Source organism: Ammospiza caudacuta, chromosome 27, assembly GCF_027887145.1.
Source record: "Ammospiza caudacuta isolate bAmmCau1 chromosome 27, bAmmCau1.pri, whole genome shotgun sequence".
NCBI lineage: Eukaryota > Metazoa > Chordata > Aves > Passeriformes > Passerellidae > Ammospiza > Ammospiza caudacuta.
The window spans coordinates 2,300,008-2,322,684 of NC_080619.1; the positions used below are offsets into that span (position 1 = coordinate 2,300,008).

At 53.8% G+C, this 22,677-nt stretch overlaps 1 protein-coding gene across 1 annotated transcript in view; it reads left to right on the forward strand.

Annotated features, from left to right (window-relative positions):
- Positions 1 to 5,499: 5,499 nt before the first annotated feature.
- The window catches only part of SCN4A (sodium voltage-gated channel alpha subunit 4), a 54,742-nt gene continuing 37,564 nt past the window's right edge, over positions 5,500 to 22,677 (forward strand). The window contains exons 1-6 of the mRNA XM_058820533.1: positions 5,500 to 5,629; positions 17,558 to 17,856; positions 19,172 to 19,290; positions 20,561 to 20,650; positions 22,164 to 22,292; positions 22,371 to 22,462. Coding sequence (XP_058676516.1) covers positions 17,593 to 17,856; positions 19,172 to 19,290; positions 20,561 to 20,650; positions 22,164 to 22,292; positions 22,371 to 22,462 — 694 coding nt within the window. The 5' untranslated portion in view covers positions 5,500 to 5,629; positions 17,558 to 17,592. The remainder of the gene's footprint in view (positions 5,630 to 17,557; positions 17,857 to 19,171; positions 19,291 to 20,560; positions 20,651 to 22,163; positions 22,293 to 22,370; positions 22,463 to 22,677) is intronic.

The following is a 22,677-nucleotide window of genomic DNA, read 5'->3' on the forward strand; positions in this document are numbered from 1 at the left end:
TCCATTAAAAATCCCTCCAGAGCCAGCACATCCTGAACCATCAGAGGGTTTTGGAAGGTGTCAAATAAATCCCTGTCTGCAGCCAGGAAGGGACAGAGGTGAAGAGAATCCCTCTGCATCATCAGTGAGGATGGGATGAGACAGCAGCAGACTGAGCAGGACTGGGGATGCTCAGTGGGAAAGCCTGTTTCCATAAACCTTTAAAAAACTCCGGATTTGCACCTATTTCCAGCTGCAGATGGCGTTTTGGGGTGATAAATTACCCCAAATGACCCTCTGGGGTTGGCTGGGCTTTCAAGCCCCTGCAGGACAGGAGTCCCGGGTGGCTCCAGGAGGGGACTGGGAATCGCCCTCAGCCTGCAGGAAAGGTTTTCCAAAGGCTCCCAGCACCGACCATGCCCTGCAGCTGCAAAAGATCATGGAAAGGGATCTTAAAGTGTTGAAAGAGACCTTAAATCTCATGGGCAGGGACACCTTCCACTATCACAGACTGCTCTCAGCCCCGTCCAGCCTGGCCTTGGACACTGCCAGGGATCCAGGGCTCCTGTGCCAGGGCCTGCCCGTCCTCACAAGGAGGAATTTCTTCCGAAGATCGTCACAATCTCACAGATTTTTCCACTCTAAGGATGCTGAGGGTGTGTCCAGGAGTGCTGAGCCCAGGCAGAGCAGGGTCAGTGTAGGATTGACGGCGTTAGGACGGTCAGGATGGACGGAGATGAGAGATCTCTGCAGCCAGGTCAGGAACTTGTGGTTTATTGCAAAGGGCCTGGGTGCAGGGCCCTGCTGGGAGCTGCCAAACACAGCTCAGAGCAGGCTGAGAGAAGAGAGGGGGAGAGAGGGTGAGAGGGTGAGAGAGTAAAAGCGGTAAGAGAGTAAAAGGCAAGAGCTAAGAGGCAAGAGTAAGAGTATAGAAAGTAAGTGAGCAAAGTTCCCGTTCCAATAAAATAAATCATTTTCTGTGTGGAATATTCTGATTCTCACTAACCAATCTAGTACAAGATACAAATCCTATAGCATTTACATACAGCCTATAAGAATCATTACATTACCATACTGTGTTACATTTTAAACCCTAAAAACTCCTCTTTGGCCCCCTCTGCCAAGCTGTAGGGTCTGCTCTGACCCTTGGGCCTGTCTGCAAGCAGAGGGTGTTGTTCCATCCAAAGGGGATCACCTTCAGCTGGCCACACCATTGTTTTCCAGTTGTTCAGTAACTGAGGGATCTCAAAGCTTGCTTTCATTTCAATCTCTCTTATAGTTTCCATATTGTCAAAATCTTTTGCCAGGCAATCATATTTATAAGGCTTTCCTGTTCCATCTTCCCCAACACGTCAGGCTTCCCGCATCCCTCCCCCAGGAGTGCCCCATCCTGGCTCCCTCCTCTCGCAGCGTGTCCCGTGTGTCCCCCGGTGTCCCCGCAGCCCCAGTGTGTCCCGTGTGTCCCCAGCAGTGCCCGGGCATGGCGCAGTTTTGCCCACCCGGAGCCGGAGGGTGGCACTGCGGCCCCTCCGCAGCGCGGGCACGGCGGGGATGGCAGCGCTGGAGCGGGGGGACATCATCCCCACAGAAACCCCTCCAACAACCACACCACTGTCCATTAAAATAACTGCCCTGATCGTAACAGCCCTAGGCATCGTTTCAGCCCTAAAAATCTCAAAAATAGCCCAAACACTCATCCTCACAAAACAAACTCCTCTCTTAAACTTTTCAACATCCCTAGGGTACTTTAACCCCTTAATCCACTGCCTAAGCATAACCAACTTCCTCAACGGAGGACAAAACATTGCCTCCCACCCAACTGACCTCTCCTGATACAAAATATTAGGCCCAGAAGGACTGGCCAAAGACTGAAAACTAAACCCCTTCTCAGAGTTACCCCACAACCCCATATCAGGTTAGAATGAGGATGTTGGCAAGTAGGGTTCAGAACAGGATTTGTGATAGACGGCAGAAGGTTATTGGGTTATTGGCCCTGAGAGCCCCAGAGGGTGAGGAATGGGTCGCACTGCTTTGGGCACTCAGGAACAGCTGGGCAGCCCCGGCCAGGCACGGGTTAACCTGCGGTGCCTGGTGTGGGAATCCACAAAATCAGAGGGTTTTGGAAACGCTGCAAAAGGCAGGCCCCAGAGATAGCAAACTGTGCTTAGAGCTAAGCAGCAGCCATGAGATAGGCCAGCAGAAAAATTATTTAAAAAGTAGAAAAGCAAAGACAAATAGAACAATGGTCTGTGTATTAATGCTTGTCTAGAATAACTCTCTAAGCTATAGAAAAGTTTATCTAGCAAGATATTAGGAAGGTTGAAGCTTAATAATGGAGCTCTGTGCATTGTGTTTTAAGACTTACAGGCAGGTATTGTATTTGAAATAAGCAAGCATTGTTTAACCACAGGTCCATGTGCTTATAGTGGTTGGATAGAACTACTGTCAATGTGCTTTTGCTTTGTGTGATTGGTCAAAAAACTTAAAAAGTGAGTTGTAACATTAAATTCTTAGTCTGCTGCCTGGGATGTGACTGCTGGCATCTTCCCATTGTCATCACCATGTAATGAGACTGATGCTGGAAAATAAAACAGCTCAAGGCAGTTCCACAGCAGCCCCGTCCCATTGGTGATTTGTGCACAGACCCCTGGCTGAGGACACCTGGGGTGCCTGGGGTGCCCTGCCCACGTTCCCTGATCCTCTGGAGCTGCCAGGGCTCCCTGCCCGGCACAGAGGGTGCCCTGAGCTTCCATCCCCTCCTTCCTCCCACTCCGGGATGGTCCCAGTGCTACAGCTCGGGGAATTCACTCTCCCCATGTCCCAGCACACCGGGATTGCCCCTTCCCTGCCTGCACAGGGACCAGCAGCTGTCACAGACACATTTTATGAAAAATCCTTTCCTCAAGATTCTTCCTCCTGAGAAGCTGAGAGGCTCCAAGAACAAAATGTAAACATTGGTTATCTGCTGCTGTGGAATGCAACAGGTGCATCTGGGATTGGGCTCATGTGGTTGTTTCTAATTAATGGCCAATCACAGTCAGCTGGCTCGGACAGAGCCCAAGCCACAAACCTTTGTTATCATTCCTTCTTTATCTATTCTTAGCTAGCCTTGTGATGAAATCCTTTCCTCTATTCTTTTAGTATAGTTTTAATAGAATATATATAAAGTTTTAATAGAATATATATAATAAAATAATAAATCATGCCTTCTGACACATGGAGTCAGATCCTCTTCTCTTCCCTCATCCTGGGACCCCTGTGAACACTGCCACAGGCAGAGACCCTGGGACACAATGGGGACACAGCGGGGACAGAGATGGCAGTGAACAGAGCTGGAGAGGGACTGGGTACAAGGGATGGAGGGACAGAACACAGGAAATGGCTCCCAGTGCCACAGGGCAGGGATGGATGGGATATTGGGAATTGGGAATTGTTCCCTGGGAGGGTGGGCAGGCCCTGGCACAGGGTGCCCAGAGCAGCTGTGGCTGCCCCTGGATCCCTGGCAGTGCCCAAGGCCAGGCTGGACATTGGGGCTGGAGCAGCCTGGGACAGTAGAAGGTGTCCCTGCCATGGTACTGGGTGGACTTTGAGGTCCCTTCCCACCCAAACCATTCCCTGATTCTGGAATCCTGTGGTGGATGCAGTACCACAAGCCGGGCACCTCAAATACCCAAAGCTGGACCAAACATGGCCCTGATTCCACCCTGGAAATCCAAGGACACATTTTTCCCACCCTGATCAGTGTGGTCAGTGCCTCTGGGTGCCCCAAGCTCCCTTTCCCATTGGGATTTCCTTGGTTCTGCAGGCAGAAGAACTGCAGACAGACCCTCGGTGTCCCCACATCCCACAGGGCAGGAGACACATCCCAGGGTTTCCAGCCTCACTCCAGGCCTGCTCTTGGGCTGGGAAAAGCAAAAATGGACCCGTGGAACACAAAAAGTCCCCCTTTAGTGTCAAGGCTGCACTTGAGGCAGCTGCTGGGAGCCACCAAACATCCCCTGAATTTCCTGCTGTGACCAACAGAGCAGTGGAAAGTCCCCAGAGGCACAGCAGGAGGGTGGCCCTGTGCCTGTCCCTGTCCCTGCTGTCCTCCCAGCCAAATCCTGGGATGCACTGGGAATGCTCCATGCCCTTGGATCGTGGCTGTTGTTCTGCTGCTCAGCCCCCAGTGTGGGCTCCTGTTGGATTCAGCCCTTTTCTGGCTCAGAGATGGGGTAAATGAGAGGTGTTTTAAAAACTTTTATTCTATTTTCAGTCTCATGTGAAGGGTGAGACAATACAGATCAGTGGCTAACTGTCCACAGGCTCCCAGTGCCAGCCATGCCTGTAGCCACCCCTGGGAGCTGCTCTGGGCTCTTTTCTCCCTCCTTGCCTTTGTTTTATCCATTCTGAGCCTGCTCAGGGCTCCAAGCCAGCCAGAAGGGCCCTGGTTTTTAATTGAAGACATCCAAGTGATGCCTCCCAAAACACACCTTTGGTCTCTGTGGCCCTGATTTTTTAAGATTTTCTAAGCCTTCTGATGTTTACATTCTTGAAACAAACTTTCTCACACACTTTATGTAAATAACTTATTGTTTTGCATTCTTTTATGAAGGAGGAGAAATTTGATGGACTGCTGGTTTGTCCAGTGTCATTGGAGAGGTGGCACTGTCCAACATTTATAGATTTCCAGAAGTGACAGTGGATTGGAGGGTCAGCAATAAGTTTTGGGCTCGGGCACAGCGCTGGCAGCGCCGCTGGCACCGGCTGCCCCCTGGCCCTCACACTTTTCCTGCTGCTCTTCCCAGCCCATCACTGCCGGGGAGGCGCTGGCCAGGGTGGCTCCCACCTCCCCTCCACCTCCCTGTGTCCCTTGGGGTGCCGGAGCCGGCCCGGAGCCGCTGCACACCTGGGGCACTGCACTGTGCCTGGGCAGAACTCCCCGCGGGGGCCATGGGGGTGATGGAGACGATGGGGGCCATGGGGGTGATGGAGACGATGGGGGCCATGGGGACCCTGTGGGTGATGGGGATGATGGGGGCGATGCAATGGGCACGATGGGGGCCATGGGGAGATGGGGGCCATGGGGGTGATGAGGGCCATGGGGGTGATGGGGGCGATGGAGGGCAATGGGGGCCATGGGGCCCGTGAGCACCATGGGGGCAATGGGGGACATAAGGGCTGTGGGGCCCATGGGGGCCATGGGGGCCATGGGGGGTAATGGGGGTAATGGGGCCATAGTGGCAAGGCCATGGGGGCCATAGGGGCCGGGGGCTATGGGGGCTATGGGGGCCATGGGGGTGATGCCATGGGGGCCATGGGGGTGATGGGGGCAGTGCAATGGGGGCTGGGGTCGATGGGGGCAATGGGGGTCATGGGGGTCATGGGGGTCATGGGGGCGATGCAGCCATGGGGGCTCTGGCCCCGCCACCGCCGTGATTGGCACGGAGCGGAGCGGAACGGAACGGAACGGAACGGAACAAATGCCGCAGCTGAGACGGGCCAGGCTACCTGAAGGAGCCCGCATGTCCTCAGGTTTCACTCATGACCATCTGACAGCAGCAGCAGCTGCGCTGCCAACTCGCTGAGCCAAAGGCTCCAGGAGTCGAAGGAGAGGGAAATTCTGGCCCTAAAAGGTCTCTCCTTGGGATTTCGCACTCTCCACCCGACAGTAAGTACCGGGGTCAGCGCTGGGCGGCTGCCAGGCCCCCGGGCGGGGCTGCAGGGTCGGGGATGTGCCCAGGTTTGTCACTGTCACCGTGCCTGGAGCGGTACCGGCAGTGTCCCGGGATTTGCGGTCTGAGTGCTGGAGGTGGACAGGACCAGGATGGACTCTGGAGGCTCTGGGGGGTTGTTTAGGGCTGGAGGCACCTGCTGGACCCCCCTGCATGGAAAACTGTCCGGGACAGGGGACAAAGTCCCCACAAACGTGCAGGCAGGGCACGGATGAGGGTGGCAGCAGCCAGCGGGCTCTCGGTGGCCACAGGGCTGTGTCGGACTGAGAGGGGACAGTCAGGGCCAGCCAGGCCATGGGCTCCCGAGCCACCTTCCCCATATCACTGAAGGAGCCACGGGCAGGGCGCACAAGTCTCAGGCTCCTTTCTCCTGGCTTCTCCTCCTGCAGGTCTAAATATAAACCCCGGCCTGGGCAAGCCAAGGTTGCAGGAAAGGTCTGCGGGTGCTCTCAGTGTCTCCTTTCGGGAAGGGCCCTGTCCCTGCAGAGCCCCCGTGCTCCATGGGGCGGCAGGGGGGACCCCCAGGGCAGCGGGGGTGCTGGGACCCCTGTGCCATGCAGAATGGGGTGCCAGGGAAGGGGAGGCTGTTCCCACCCCGGGGCTGTGGGCACAAAGGCACAGCCCAGGGTGGGGTTCAGAGCTGGATTCCCCGCGGCAATCAGACAGTGCCAGCCTGGGGTTCAGCTCGGGGTTTTTGGGTGCTGTATCCCCCCTGTGCCAGCTGCCATCCCCTGCCACATGGTCAGGGCCCGCTGTGCTCCTCCAGAGCCCTTTTGGGGTTTGTCCAGGGGCAGCCAGCACCATTCCCTCCCTTCCCCTCCATTCCCCTCCCTTCCCCCCATTTCCCCCCTTTACCCCCCACTTCCCCATTTCCTCATTCTCCCATACCCCCATTCCCCTCATTTCCCCCCATTTCTCCATTCCCCCCATTTCCCCATTCCCCCCATTCTGCCCATTTCCCCCATTTCCCACCATTCCCACCATTCCCCCATTCCCTCACATTCACCCATTCCCCGCCTTTCCCCATTCCCTCCCTTCCTCCCATTTCCCCCATTCCCCATTATCCCCATTCTCCCATTCCCCTCATTTCCCTCATTCCCCCCATTCCCCCTATTTCCCCCATTCCCCATTTCTCCATTTCCCCCCATCTCCCCATTCCCCCCATTTCACCCCATCCCCCCATTACTCTCTTTGTCCCATTCCCCCCTTTCCCCCATACCCCCCTTCCCCTCATTTCTCCCCATTTCCCCATTCTGCCCATTTCCCCATTGCCCCCATTGCCCCATTCCCCCCATTCTGCCCATTTCCCCCATTGCCCCATTCCCCCATTCACCAATTTCCTCCATTTCCCTCCAATCCCCCCATTCCCCATTCCCTCACATAGACCCATTCCCACAATTTCCCCATTCTGTCCATTCCTCCCATTTCCCCCATTCTCCATTATCCCCATTCTCCCATTCCCCTTATTTCCCCCATTTCCCCCATTCCCCCCATTTCCCCGTCCCTGCAGAGGGACGTTTTCCAAGGAGCACAAGCATTTCCTGCCCTCGGGGCACTGATGGAGCTGTCAGGGATCAGCCCGCAGCAGGCGAGGGATGGATCTGGTGCTGCCACCAAGGAACAACAATTCCACAAAGCCCTGGGGACAGCAGGACATTCCAGTCACTCCCATTATCCCGGGGAGATCCTCAATGGGTTGAGGCAGCGCTGGAGCTGTCCCCTCTGGTTCTTTCCAGAAAAAAAATGTTTTATTTATAATGGTTTGAGGGGGAAAGAGCATATTTACAGGAACTGGTTAACGAGCACAAAGTCCTGCCTTGACCGTGCTGTGCTAATATTTAAATAGCATTTTCTATTTTGTAATGTGTGCAAAAGGGTCCAGTTCAGGATTTTGCCTGGCTCTGTGGAGTCCCTTGGGCAGCTCCAGCTCCACTCAGGGAAATTTGCTGGATTTGGGGTTATGAGAGCGAGCAGCAGAGCCATGAGGAGACGCCCAGCACTGTTTCTGTTTGGAGCAGGTTGGATTAATGATATTCTGTTTGGAGCAGGTTGGATTCATGAGGTTCTGTTTGTAGCAGGTTGGACTAACGAGGTTCTGTTTGAAGCAGGTTGGATCAATGAGGTTCTCTTTAGGTTGGATTAATAAAGTTCTGTTTGCAGCAGGTTGGATTAAGGAGGTTCTGTTTAGGTTGGATTAAGGAGGTTCTGTTTAGGTTGGATTAACAATGTTCTGTTTAGGTTGGATTAACGAGGTTCTGTTTAGGTAGGATAAATAAGGTTCTGTTTGCAGCTGGTTGGATCAATGAGGTTCTGTTTGCAGCAGGTTGGATTAAGGAGGTGGTTTCTATGCAGGGCAGAAAGGGGAGAAGGTGGTGGATGCTTTGGGAAGTTGTGAGAGAAAAGATCCCAGTTTAGCACAGGAGAGGGCAGGGAGAGTGCTCAGCCTCTGTGCCTGTCCTGCTGCCTCCTTCCTGGGATCCATAAATCCCTGGAACATCTCATCTTTGGGTTCCCCTTCTCCATTTCCAGGTGGATCTGGATGAGATCCCTGGGGTTATGGGCTCACCATCTGTGCCAGCTCCAGGTGCCCCGTGCTGGTCCTGACTGGCAGGGTTTGCTCCAGGGCATTGGGATCCAGAGGCTGCAGTGGGAAAGGAGCATTTTCCAGCTGCAGGGATCCCAATATTGCAAACGGGAGCAGCAGGGCTGGGACCTGCTCCTGGTGCTGTGCTGTGGATCCCTGCGGGAGCTGCTGCCTCTCCTGGCATCCCCCAGGGCTGGGGGCATCCCTGCTGCTGTTCCCCGAGCCTGGGGAACAGGAGGTCACTGCAGCCCTACGCCACCCTCCCTTCTCCTCGCTGTCCCCTCGCTGTCCCCTCGCTGTCTCTTTCCCTTCCCGGCACGGCTCAGATCTTTCGGGTGACACCCGAGTGCAGGGTGGGCAGTGGGCAAGCGCAGGGTCCCCTTTAACTTTAACCCTTCCCTGGCTGCTCAAGCCTCCAGCACTGCCAAATCCCCCCAAAATAACTCCGAGCCGCCACCCAGGCCGGTGTCCCCTTTCCAGCAATGCCCTGTTCCCCGGCAGGGACAGCGGCAGTGGGGTTGGGGTGGCATCCCCGGCTGCGGGCAGGAACGGGTCAGTGCGTGGCTGCAGGATGGTGCAACCTCCTATTTCCATCTGCGGCCGGGGAGAGCATCCCAGGATTTCACAGCTCCCGGGCCGTGTGTGCCACCCCCACGCTGAGCGCAGCAGGTACAGCCCCAGGGCGGCGAGCCCCGGGAGCTGCGGGGCAGCAGCGATCCGGGAATTGCGGGGAATTCCCTCCCACGTGGGGCTGGTGCTGCTGCAGGAGCGGAGGTGCCTCTGCAGGGCTGGAATTTCGGGGCTGATGTCCCTGGAAGAGCCGTGGCTCCCTAGAGGTTCAGCACACAGGATTTGGTTTTCTAAAGGAAGGCAGAGCTGGGATGGGCTCAGCTGGGATTTGCCAGGAGCTGGAGGAGGGAGCAGCGCTGATTTTGGCAGGTGCAGAGCAGCCAGAGCTGTGCAGAGCACACAAAGGTGCTGCTGGAATGGGACACAATTCCAAAGGAACTTTGCATCCATCCCATTCCATGGAAATGCCCAGCACAGCTGCAGGGTGTCCCTGTCCCAGGGCAGCACCCAGGCTGGAGCAGCTTGGATGCTCCCAGGAAAAAGCTGCAGTGTTGGGAAGGCTCCTTTCTGCTCGAGGCAGGCAAAAAGCATCATTCCCATAGCAGGGAATTCATCCTCTGTGTGCTTAAAACCATGAAATTGGGGAATGGTTTGGGTTGGAAAGACCTTAAAGCTCATCCCTTTCCATGGCAGGGACACCTCCCACTGTCCCAGGCTGCTCTAGCCTGGCCTTGGGCACTGCCAGGGATCCAGGGGCAGCCCCAGCTGCTCTGGGAATTCCATCCCAGCCCCTCACTACCCTCACAGGGAACAATTCCTAATTCTCAATCTCCCATCGAGCCCTGCCCTCTGGCAGTGGGAGCCATTCCCTGTGTCCTGTCCCTCTGTCCCTTGTCTCCATCACCCTGTGCTGCTGCCCTGGTGACCCGTGGGTGACACACAGTGGCTTGGCTGGGGGGCAGAGGTGGCACACGAGGAGCAGGAGCTGCTGCAGCATCTCAGTGCCCTGCTCTGGCTGGGAAGAGGCACCCAGCAGTGCTGGGCTGGCTCTGGAAGCATTTCCCAAGGAAGGACCTTCCTTTTGGCTGGGCTGGGGGGCATTCCAGGCAGCCCTTGGTGATGGATGCACTTGGAAGCATCCCCCATCCCTGCTGGCACACCTGGCTTGGGCCACGCTGCAAGCAGAGAGCAGCAAACCCCCCCCCAGAGCAGGGCAAAGAGCCGCGGTGGTGACAGGAACCCACCCAGGGGACGTGTCACTCAGTGTCACTCACAGAGCCACTGGTGCCAGAGGTGTCACAGCCACACCGGGCACTTAAACCATCTGCAATTCAAAGCATAATGCTGGAAAAAAAAAAAAAATTTTCCTCACTCTAAAGCCCATTACTATTTTAAAATAGAGTGGGAAAAGGCTTGGGGTCACTTAATTTTCTTAAAGGTGTTGTTTTCTCATTAAAATCTCCCACCCTCTGCCTTTAAAGCAGCCTGAAAACCCAGCAATTTTCCAGAACCACCGTGCTGCTGGAATTCCCACAGCAGCATCCTAAGAGCCATTTGTGTGTGAAAGGAAATCCTGGAGATTTCCTGCATCTTTCCAGATGGTTTTTGTAATGGAGTTACAGCACAGAATTAAGGGACCACAACTTCTCCAGGGGTGGACGCATCAAACTCTTAAACAGCACAGAAAAGAATGCAAATTTGTTTATTAAATGGTTGATTTTGTCTTGCACAAGTGAGGGTGCCAGAATCCCTGGATAGAAACTCCCATAATCCTGAATATTCCACAGGAATATTCTGCAGGAGCTGAGGTGAATCTCCCCCACCTGCAGGGTTGGAGTTCTCCACTCCCTGTGCCACTTGTGGATATAAAAAAAACATTTCACATTAGATTTTTTCAATATTCCCATGTTTTTCCCTAAAACTTGTGGGAAATACAGTAGAAACTAAACAAACAAACAGCCTACAGGACTTTTTGAGGTCGTGGCATCCCTGGGACCATGCCAGGAGGGTTTTCTGCACCCATCAGATTTTCCAACACAGCTCTGGTCACTCTGCAGGCTCCTGCTGCCCTGGCTAGGTTTGAAGCAAATTTGTGTTTTCTTGGGAGCTTAATCTATGGAAATTTTGGGTTTTAAAACCTGTTCAAAGCATGCAGGGGTGGAGAGGAGATTTCCTGGACATGCAGCAGGTTTGGGAGAGCAGGGTTAGGAATGGCTCAGGGATCTGATAACCATGGGAAGGGCTGGGTCAGAAGGGACCTTAAAAACCATTTAAATCCACCCCTGCCATGGCAGGGACACCTTCCACTATCCCAGGCTGCTCCAAGCCCCGTCCAGCCTTGCCTTGGGCACTGCCAGGGATCCAGGGGCAGCCCCAGCTGCTCTGGGCACCCTGTGCCAGGGCCTGCCCACCCACCCAGGGAACAATTCGCAATATCCCATCCATCCCTGCCCTCTTGCAATGAGAGCCATTCCCTGTGTCCTGTCCTCACCCAGCCCTATGTGCCTGGGGGAATCTGCATTTTTCTGGTCCCTTGGGAAACTCCAGGGCTGCAGGTGCCCCTCAGTGTGGCATTCACACTCTCTGAAAAATCCCTTCGTCCAGGATTTTTCTCCTGGGAAGCTGAGAAGCCTCAGAGAAAAGGAAAACAATTCTTATCTCATTTGCTTCTCCTGTATTTTGCTCATGGGGAATGTGTTTGGAGATTGTTTACCCACAGGTGTTTGTTTCATTGGATTCTGCTGTGAGTTGTTTTCACTCTTTGGTCAATCAGGGCCAAGCTGTGTCTGGAAAGAGTCACAATTTTTTCATTATTATTTTTTAGCATTCAGTAAGTATCTTTTCTGTACTCTTTATAGTATAGTATACTATATAATATATTTATATATAATATTATATAGCATATATAAGATATAATAATATATAATAGATAATATATAATTATATAGTATATAATATAATAATATATTGTATATAATATTATATAGTATATTATTCTTTAATATAATACAGTATAATAAAGAAATAAATTAGCCTTCTGAGAACATGGAGTCAGATGCATCGTTCCTGCCTTTGCCAGGGCATTTCTCAGCAAATACAACACCCAAGAGCACAGGAGGCTACAGGCTGGTAGGTGATTCCCCCAAAAAATAAATGCCTTAGGGAGGAACTGGAGCCTGGATCAGGCAGGTGAGGGCGATCCCAAGCCCCTGTGTCCCCCAGAGCTAAGAATTCCCTCCCTCTCTCTTCCCCAACCCATGGAGGTTTTTTTCTGGGCAGAATGAAGTGCCTGGATGGGGTGGCTTTACCAGCAGCCTCAGACCCCTCACTGTCCTCTTACACAGATCCTCTTACACAGCATCCCTGGGAGCTCCCAAACCAGTCCTGTTTTACTCTGGTGCCTGATTCCTTTGTGTGCCCTCAGCAGCAAAAATATCAAGGGGAGCTGAATTTCTCTCCAAGTGCAGCCTGGGCACCCCTGAGCCAGGAGCTGCTCCCAGTTCCCTGCTGGGGGTTGAGATTCTCACCCAGGACATGCCCTGGGCAGGGTCCCAAAGCTGCAGCTCACCTGTGTCGTGTCACAGCAGCAGCCCTCAGCCAGGTGACAATTAGCATTGGCTCCATGATTCACAGAAGGCTGATCAATCTCTTTGTTATTACATCATTATTAAGAAACTGTCTATTTATAGACAGTTACAATACTCTTGGACCTAATTGGTTCTCCAGTCCAACACCATCACCGTTGCTAATTAACAAATCATCCTTTGGTAAACAAATCTCCACAACCCATTCCACATGTTCATAAGTTAAGAATTATTTATCATTCTTTTCTCTGATCTTCTCACAGCCTTTCCCTGGGAAAGTTCTCTGTTGCTCTCTGTGCCACAGAGCATCACAGCAAAAAGGAGCCATTCATCTCAGCTGGGTGGCCAAAATTTAGGAAGCAAATAAATCAGTGTTCTGCAGAGACATTTTAAAGTGATTGATTGCCCAGCAGGAAAGATGAGGGGCAGGGATCTTCCTTAATCAGAGACTCTTGGAGGACTCAGGTGCTGGAGAGGGACCTCATGGGTGACTTGTGCCAGATTTGTCACTGACTTTACCTGTGGCAGCACAAGGAGTTTGGTCTGGCTTTGTTTCTGAGGCTGGGAGGCCACCAGAGATGCTAGTGGGTTCTCCCCTGTGCTGTGTGGGATCTGGGCATGGGATCAGCCCTGCTCCTGCTCCCTGGGGCCACCCCATCCTCTCTGAGTGGCCCCAAAGGGCTCAGAGCAGCACCAGGAGCTGCAAAAGACCCTGAAAAGCCACAAAGAATTCCCATGCCAGGGGTAACATCTCCTTTGAGCCTCCCAGTGTAGCCTCAGGCAGTGCTGCCCTGCCCCAGCATCTCCCAGCCCGCTCCTGGTGCTGCTCCATGGCCCGGGAGGGGCTTGGAGAGGGGACAGGGCCAGGAGAGGGAATCAGGGCAGGAGAAGGGACAGGGAGAGGAGAGGGGACAGGGGCAGGGAGAGGGGACAGGGGCAGGGAGAGGGGACAGGAGCAGGGAGAGGGGACAGGGACAGGAGAGGGGACAGGGGCAGGGACAGGAGCAGGGAGAGGGGACAGGGGCAGGAGAGGGGACAGGGGCAGCGACACAGGAAGGGAGAGGGGACAGGAGCAGGGAGAGGGGACAGGGGCAGGAGAGGGGACAGGGGCAGCGACACAGGAAGGGAGAGGGGACAGGAGCAGGGAGAGGGGACAGGGGCAGGAGAGGGGACAGGGGCAGCGACACAGACAGGGAGAGGGGACAGGGGCAGGAGAGGGATGCGGACACGAGAAGGAACCCGGGCAAGAGCAGAGCTGTGGCTGCTCGCAGCGGCTCCCCGGGACAGGAATGAGCAGAGTCATGGGGCTGCAGAAACCTGAGCCCGGCGCTGATCGCTGGTGGCAGCTGGAGGCAGAGCCACCTCCGGCAGCGGGGACAGCGCTGGGCACCGCGGTGGCAGCACCCGGGCAGCACCCCCGGCATGAGCGGGGACAGCAATGGCACAGCCCCTGGCACCGGCTGCACCGACAGCTCTGCCCATTGCCAGGGAAACTGAGACTGTCCCGAGTAACAAGGTGCACCAAGGGAAATATAGGCTGGATATGAGGAAAAAGTGTTTTACAGAAAGCGTGATAAAGTTCTGGAATGGCTGCCCAGGGAGGTGGTGGAGTCCCCATCCCTGGGTGTGTTTAACAAAGCCTGGATGTGGCGCTGGCTGAGTTGAGATGTTGGGGCTGGGTTGGATTTGATGATCTTGAAGGTCTCTTCCAGCCCAGTGATTCTGTGAATTCTGTGAATTTGGAGAAATTTTGGGAATTCCCAGGGAGGTGGTGGAGTCACCATCCTTGGATGTGTTTAACAAAGCCTGGATGTGGCACTGGGTGCCAGGGTTAGTTGAGGTGTTGGGGCTGGGTTGGATTTGATAATCTTAAAGGTCTCTTCCAACCCTGTTCTGTTAATTCTGTGATTCTGTGAATTCTGTGATTCTGTAAATTCTGTGATTCTGTGAATTCTGTGCTTATGTGATTCTGTGATTCTGTGACTCTTTGAATTCTGTCATTCTGTGAATTCTGTGAAGGTTCCCCCATGAGCCTGTGGCTCCTGCTGGAGCCTGGGTGCTGCTCCCTCTGATGACCCTGATGGATCCATTCCCAGCTGAGCTGTTCTGTGATCCCCTGCACCAGCACATTCCCCCTGGGATTTAGGGTGATAAATCCAGCCACAGCCTTGTGCTTCTTGGCTTTTTTGAGCTTACTGTTACTGAGGAGAAGGTTCCAGAGCTGCTCAAGTGGAGCAGGAGCTGGGTGTAAGTCCTGAGCAAGTCCATGAGAAGCAGCACTGGTGGCACCTCTGTCCCCTGCCCAGGCACTGTCCCCTCTCAGACACACCTGAGATCCATAATTCCCTTTTTGTTTGCTTTGATGGGGTCCCACCTCTGGGGTCCATCCCCTGCCCCACCTGTGGGGGACCAGCTGGGGCCACAAGCTGGGCTGGGACCAGACTCCATTTGCAGTGATGTGACTCAGTTTGTGCAATTAAATTACCCCACGCAGCAAGGACAGAGCTCTCCCTGAATCAGATGGAGTCAGAAAATCGGGTTTTCAGGTTGGAAAAACCCTCAGAGAGCATCAAGCCCAACTGTGCCCCCACCATTGGCCCCTGTCCCCAAGTGCCACATCCACAGGGCTTTGAAACCCCTCCAGGGATGGCGACTCCAGCCCTGCCCTGGGCAGACTTTTCCAAAGTCTGGCCAACTTTTCTACGAAGAAATTTTCCCAACATCCAATTTAAACCTGGCACAGTCGTTCCCTCTCCTCCTGTCCCTGTTCCCTGGAGCACAGCCCGACCCCCCCGGCTGTCCCCTCCCGTCAGGAGCTGTGCAGAGCCACAAGGACCCCCTGAGCCTCCTTTGCTCCAGGCTGAGCCTCTTCCCAGCTCCATTTCCAGTCTCTTTTCCCATCAGGGCTGTAAATGTCCAGTTCTCCCTAATCCCAAAGTGTGACCGTGTTCACAGGGATCCGAGGACAAGGGACGAGGATCTGACTCCATGTTTCAGAAGGCTGATTTATTATTTTATTATATATATTATATTAAAACTATACTAAAAGAATAGAAGAAAGGATTTCATCAGAAGACTAGCTAAGAATAGAATACCAAAGAATGATAACAAAGGATTGTGGCTCTGAGCCAGCTCACTTTGATTGGCCATTAATTAAAAACAACCACGTGAGACCAATCCCAGATGCACCTGTTGCATTCCACAGCAGCAGATAACCATTGTTTACATTTTGTTCTTGAGGTCTCTCAGCTTCTCAGGAGGAAAAATCCTAAGGAAAGGATTTTTCATAAAAGATGTCTGTGACACCAAAGGGCTGAGGGTTTCCCGCTCTCAGCACAGCAGAGCTCCGGTGATTGTTGATCCTGAAGGTTTTTTGGGGGCAGGTGCTTGGCAGTTCCACAGGAAGTTTGGGTTTCCAGTGGGATGCTTGGTTTGGGAGGGTGAGGCACAGAGGTGCCGCTGTCCCCAGTGTCCATGAGAAGCAGGGTTGAGTTTTATGGGATGTTGGGCTCATATCCCACACAATCTGGAGTCATGGGACACTGCCAAGGCACAGGAACCTCTGTGGTGTTGGGGAAGCCTCTGCCAGCACCTCCACCTCCCCCAGGGCATGTCAGCCTCTGTGCAGCAGAACATCCTTACCTCTCCTAACCCACCCACCCTATTCCCTCTGGGAAGACATCCCAATCCCTGTGACATCCAAAAATGCCATTACTGCTTCCCTTTTTGGCTCAGGACAAGCCTTTGACCCTTCCTGGGAGAAGAGCCACCCAGCAGGACAGGTTCCTTGTGCTTCCCACGAGGAAGGACCCAGATCCTCTGGCTAAGGAACCTCCTGTTGGAGGCACCACAGGTCCCTTGCAGGAGCAAAGCTGTTGATGCTGTGCCAAGGGGAGGCAGCTGGAGCAGGGCTGCTGCTTCCCAAGGTGTTTGGTTGTGTTGAAACACCGTGTTTGGGGTGTGAAACTGTCTGGCACTGCCAGGTGGTGACAGGGACACCAGGTGTCCCGGCCTCATGGTGCCTCCTGACTGGAGGTGGAATCACAGAATCAAAAATCAGAGAATCACAGAATCAGAGAATCACAGAATCACAGCATCAAAGAATCACAGAATCACAGAATTAATGAGGTTGGAAAAGACCTTTGAGATCTTCAAGTCCAATACATGACCCAACACCACCTTGTCACCACTCAGTGCCACATCCAGGCTTTCCTCAAGCACCTCCAGGGATGGTGACTCCACCACCTCCCCTGGGCAGCCCCTTCCATTGCCCCATTTTTCTGGGAAAACATTTCTCCTGATGTCCAGCATAAACTTCCCCTGGTGCAGCTTAAGGTTTTGTCCCCTTTTCCTGTCACTGCTCAGGGACTTGTGGGGAACCAGAAGGTCCCTCCTGGGCCTTCTCCAGCCTGAGGCTTCCCAGCTCCAGATGGGAATGGGGGTCTGGGAGGAGAAGGAGCACCCTGGGTGTGCTGTGATCCATGCACAATAACCTTCCCTACAAGCTCAACATTTCTGCCATAAATACATTTGCTAAAACCCTGCTGAGATCCTGACACCAACTGCCCCTGTGATGTCCCCAGCTGGTGTTCCTAAAACCCCACTGAGATCCTGCCACCAACTGCCCCCAAGGTGTCCCCAGGTGGTGTTCCTGAAACCCCAAACACCCCCAAGATGTCCCCAGGTGGTGTTCCTAAACCCCAAACAGCCCCCAGATATCCTCAGGTGGTGTTCCTGAAACCCCAAACACCCCCAAGATGTCCCCAGGTGGTGTTCCTAAACCCCAAACAGCCCCCAGATATCCTCAGGTGGTGTTCCTAAAACCCCAAACACCCCAGAGATGTCCCCAGCTGGTGTTCCTAAAACCCCAAACACCCCCGAGATGCCTCCAAACCCCCCCAAGATGTCCCCAGGTGGTGTTCCTATAACTCCAAACACCTCCGAGATGCCCCCAGCTGGTGTTCCCAAACCCTAAACCCCCCCGAGATGCCCCCAAACCCCCCTGAGAGGCCCTCAAGCCCCCCTGAGATATCTCCAGGTGATGTTCCTAAACCCCCCCCAAGATGCCCCCCAAACCCCCCTCCTGAGACATCCCCAGGTGGTGCAGCAGCCCCTTGTCCCCGCAGGCCGGGCGCGGCGGGCCCGGGAGCAGAATGCGAGCATGGCCGGCCTGCCGCACATCCCGGGCCCCGAGAACCTGCGCCCCTTCACGCCCGCCTCGCTGGCCGCCATCGAGCAGCGCATGGCCGAGGCCGAGGCGCTCCGCATAAAGAGGCAGCAGGTGGAGATGCCCGAGGAGGAGGAGATCAAGCCCAGCAGTGACCTGGAAGCCGGCAAGAACTTGCCCCTCATCTATGGTGACCCACCCGCGGAGCTCATCGGGACCCCGCTGGAGGACCTGGACCCTTTCTACAAGGACAAGAAGGTGAGGGATGGAGCTTTGACCGTGGTAGGTGTTTTGTGGAGATAGCTAAAAACTCCACAACTCTGTAAAAGTTGTAAAGCCAGTATGTTTATTATTATGTTTATTATTACAAGCGCTGGACGCATGCGGAGATTACTCTCCTTAAAAGACATGTGTACTTTTGGGAACTTCAGATCCCTTTTTACCTTCTTCTCAAATCCATATGCATAGAATTTCACCATAGGTTCATACATATTCATTTTTACAAATTTTGCGTGATATTTGCAGCTAGTTCTTCTTTATCAGAAAGAATTCCAGGTCAACAATTCCAGGTTGACCTGCTTTCACAGCAGCCTTTTTGTCTCTTTTTATCACTCTTTGTCTCTACTCCTTTATCTCTGTCTTTCATTGAATTAGTTTCTTTGAGCTTAGGCTTTTCAGTCAGGCTACATAGCTATGTTTTCTAACCACAGACTCAAAGATGTACATTTCACCTAAATCAAAATGAATTTCTACTCTGGAGAATTTCTACTCTGTCTCATAGGCTTGGCCTTAGGGCTAAGTCCCAAGAAAAAGACCCAAGCAGGGACGTCCTGTGCTTACCTGAGCCCATTCTGGTGATCCACTATCGGTTTCTCTGGGTCTGGATTGAAGGCACTTGAGATGGTAGTTCATGTTTGGACTCAGATGTTTATAATTTCTTATCAGTAAAACAGTCTCACAACCATGAGTTCTGCAGCAAGGCACAAAATGGCCAACAATCTCTTGGTACAAGATCTTATAAGGCTAAACTATCCAATTAAGAACTGACACCTAGATTATTTTCTCTTTTAACCCAAGAACTGATCCCAATGCAGACTTTTCTGCCCAATTACAAAATGCCACCCAAACCCAAGAAGAAGAAGCATGAAGAAGAAACCCAGGATGACACCCTGTGCTTTCCATCTTGCTTCCATTCACAACACACTAAAAATCCCAAAACCTCAATTTCTCACCAAGTGTTACACCTACACTACTCTCTATAACCTATTTCACACTTTTGTGGATTCTAGTTTATTCTGGAGTCTAGGAAACTCTCTCCATGAATGAGGGTCAAAGTCAGTGCTCCCCTGGGGGTCAGGGCACCCCAGAGCAGACAGAGAAATATTCCCTGTGTGCTGTTCCACAATCCACCACCCCAGACTGCTGTGGTTGCCTCTCTCCCAAGGCAGAGAGCATCCCTGAGCCTTTGGAACTCCAAACACACAGAAAAATCATCCCTGCAAGGGCAGCCCTTGGTCTGTGGTGTTTGGGGGGTGTAGAAGGACTAACGCCCCCTTCCCTCTTTTCTCCACAGACGTTCATAGTCCTCAACAAGGGCAAGTCCATCTTTCGCTTCTCGGCCACCCCTGCTCTCTACATGCTGGGGCCCTTCAACCCCATCCGCAGAGGAGCCATCAAAGTCCTCATCCATTCATATCCTTGGTCTTGGTCAAACCCTGGTGTTCAGAGCCCAAACAGCCCCAGGAGAGGGGCAAGTGAAGGGGTTTATGGTGGAGTGGTGTGGAAACCTCCTGGGCCCCCAGCACAGGCAGGACCTGCTGCCCAGAGCTTTACCCCAAGGAGCAGGTCCTTGATGGGCACCTTGGAGGCACCAAAACCTTGCTCTGGTTGGAGAAGGGAGGAATCAATTTGGATGGAGAAGGGAAGAAGCCCAAGGGGTGAAGCTTCCTAGGGAGAGGATGAAGGGTTTTGAGGTCTGGGGAGACTTGGAAAGGAAGGGAAATGTTCATGGGTCAGATCTGGTCCCACTGGGAAGGGGGTGAGCAGGGGAGCTCCAAGGAGGCTTTGGGAGAGGGAAGCAGAGGAACCAGGACAGAGGGGGAAAGGCAGGAAAGGAGCCCAAGAGCATTGCAGGGTGGTTGGAAGTGATCCCAGCAGAGCTCTGGAGGAAGTGGGGGTTCATGGCCTTAAGGGAGAAGGAAAACAGGCAGAGAGGGCTAAGCCTAAGAGTTAGAGCTTTCTAGAAAGAGATGAAGGTTTTTGAAATCTGGAGAGACAGGGAAGGGAAGGGAAGGGAAGGGAAGGGAAGGGAAGGGAAGGGAAGGGAAGGGAAGGGAAGGGAAGGGAAGGGAAGGGAAGGGAAGGGAAGGGAAGGGAAGGGAAGGGAAGGGAAGGGAAGGGAAGGGAAGGGAAGGGAAGGGAAGGGAAGGGAAGGGAAGGGAAGGGAAGGGAAGGGAAGGGAAGGGAAGGGAAGGGAAGGGAAGGGAAGGGAAGGGAAGGGAAGGGAAGGGAAGGGAAGGGAAGGGAAGGGAAGGGAAGGGAAGGGAAGGGAAGGGAAGGGAAGGGAAGGGAAGGGAAGGGAAGGGAAGGGAAGGGAAGGGAAGGGAAGGGAAGGGAAGGGAAGGGAAGGGAAGGGAAGGGAAGGGAAGGGAAGGGAAGGCTGGATACAAAGATGATGGAGAGAAAGGAGCAGAGGGGACAGAAAGGGAGGAAGGGCCAGCACTACAGAGCTGGGAAGGGGAGCAGAAAGGAAGGAAAGGGGCTGGGACCATACACGGAAGCAAAGAGGAAAAGAGGGAAGTGTGAGCACAGGACTGAGGAAGGAGAGCAACAGTAGAAGCAGAACAGGGTGAGGGACCAAAGTGGCAGCCAGGACAAGAGGAACAGGGACTCTTGGCTTCCTGACCATGGGGAGAGGGGATCCAGGCACCATCCATAGCATTTGTCCTTGACCAGGTTTTAAATTATTCAGCATGTTCATCATGATCACCATTTTAACCAACTGCGTGTTTATGACGATGAGCAACCCCCCGCCGTGGTCCAAGAACGTGGAGTGAGTCCTAGACCTCCCCTGGCCATGGGGACAGCCCAGCCTGGCAATGTCCCCCAGGGGGGACAAGACCAAGGCTGAGAGAGGGGATGGGGATCCAGGCACCCTTCAGCACAGGGGAGGTGTCACTGGGAGGTGCTGGTGGCCCTCAGAAGGGATGTCCACACTCTCCATAGGGCATTGAAGAGTGAGAATGTTTCAGAGCTGCTCAAATTCTGGTGGGATCCCCATGTCTGGAGAGCCCTGAAGAGCAGGTTGGGCTGGGCTAGGTTAGCACTGTCTGTCTGGAGAGGCTTAGCTGATCTACCTGTCCATGGACAACACAGGGGAGAGGGGAAATCCAGCATTTTCTGCTGTGGTTCTGCACAGTCAGGCCTCAGCAGGGAGCATGGGGGTGGTGGGACATCATCAGGAACAGAGGTGATACAGAATGGTCAACAGAGGGATTGGTACCTCAAGATGTCCCAACCCACCTTACAAGGTGAGGAGTATTGGAATATTTACCAATATAGCCGGACGGGATGTGCCTTGGCTTGTCTGGCCCTGCTGCTGAACCAAATAGCAGCAACTGTGTTTTCACCCCACAGACCCTTTTGGCTGGCTGGGTGTGTGGTGTTTCACCCCTCAGACACTTTGGGCTGGCTGGGTGTGTGGTGTTTCACTCACAGACACTTTGGGCTGGCTGGGTGTGTGGTGTTTCACCCCACAGACACTTTGGCCTGTCTGGGTGTGTGGTGTTTCACCCCAGAGACACTTTGGGCTGGCTGGGTGTGTGGTGTTTCACCCCACAGACACTTTGGGCTGCCTGGGTGTGTGGTGTTTCACCCCACAGACACTTTGGCCTGTCTGGGTGCTGCAGCTGGGCCCGTGGGGACAAGGCCAGGCCTGCAGGAGCTCTGGTGGTGCTGGGATGGAGCTTCCCCCCATAACAGGGGCTGCTCCTCAGGTTTGCCTCTGCTGGAGAAGCTTTAAGGCGATGGTGAAGGAAAGGAGTCGGTTTCTGACGGAGGGTTTGGACCCAGAGCTTTATTCTGGCCCACAGGCCTCTGAATGCAGCACCAGCTCCAACAGAACTCCCTGAGCCCGTGGTTGCTGCTCCTTTAACCACGGGGAGAGGTCAGGGAAGGGGCAGGGAGCCACCAAGCAGGGACAGGAGGGGAGGGACAAAGGGACAAAGGACACCTGGATGGCCCAATGCCCCCCAGGGGTAGAGGGCATCCTTTGAATCTGCCAATCACTCGATGCCATTCTGGAATGCCAGGACTGACAGACAGTGCTGGGAGGGGAAAGGAGAGGTGACTGACACACCTGGGAGGGAATTATCAGGGGAGGGACTCGAGGTTCTGGGGTAAACCCTGAAATCACAACACAACAGAGGAGAAAACCTCTCCCAGTGCTGAAGCACCCCAAAAACACATCAGCCCCCAGAGTCAGCTCCTCAAGACATTCCCCCTGGCAGGGGTGGGCAAACCTTGGACCTGGGCAAGTGTGTCCCGGGTGACCAGTCCCGTTTCAGATACGCCTTCACTGGGATCTACACCTTCGAGTCTCTCATCAAGATCCTGTCCAGAGGCTTCTGCATCGATGACTTCACATTCCTGCGTGACCCGTGGAACTGGCTAGACTTCATGGTCATCTCCATGGCGTGAGTCCTGTGGGATGGGGAGGAACAAGGAGTGCTCTGGGCAGAGCCCCTGCAGCTCCTCCCTCTCCTGTCCCACAGCTACATCACCGAGTTTGTGGACCTGGGGAACATCTCTGCTCTCAGGACCTTCCGTGTCCTCCGTGCCTTGAAAACCATCACGGTGATACCAGGTGGGACTTGGGGCCTCCCCTCCGTGCCTTCCTCTGAGCTCAGGTGTTCCCACCATTCCCAGAAATTCCTGCTTATTTGGCCAGCTCCAAGGGAAAACAAAGAAAATTAGGTATTCCATAAATTTTCCATGTAAATTCAGCTTTTGGGCCAGGTCCTGCTGATTTTACATCTTGAAATCAGCTGCACTCATCAGGTTGTTTGGCAGCCGCTGAAG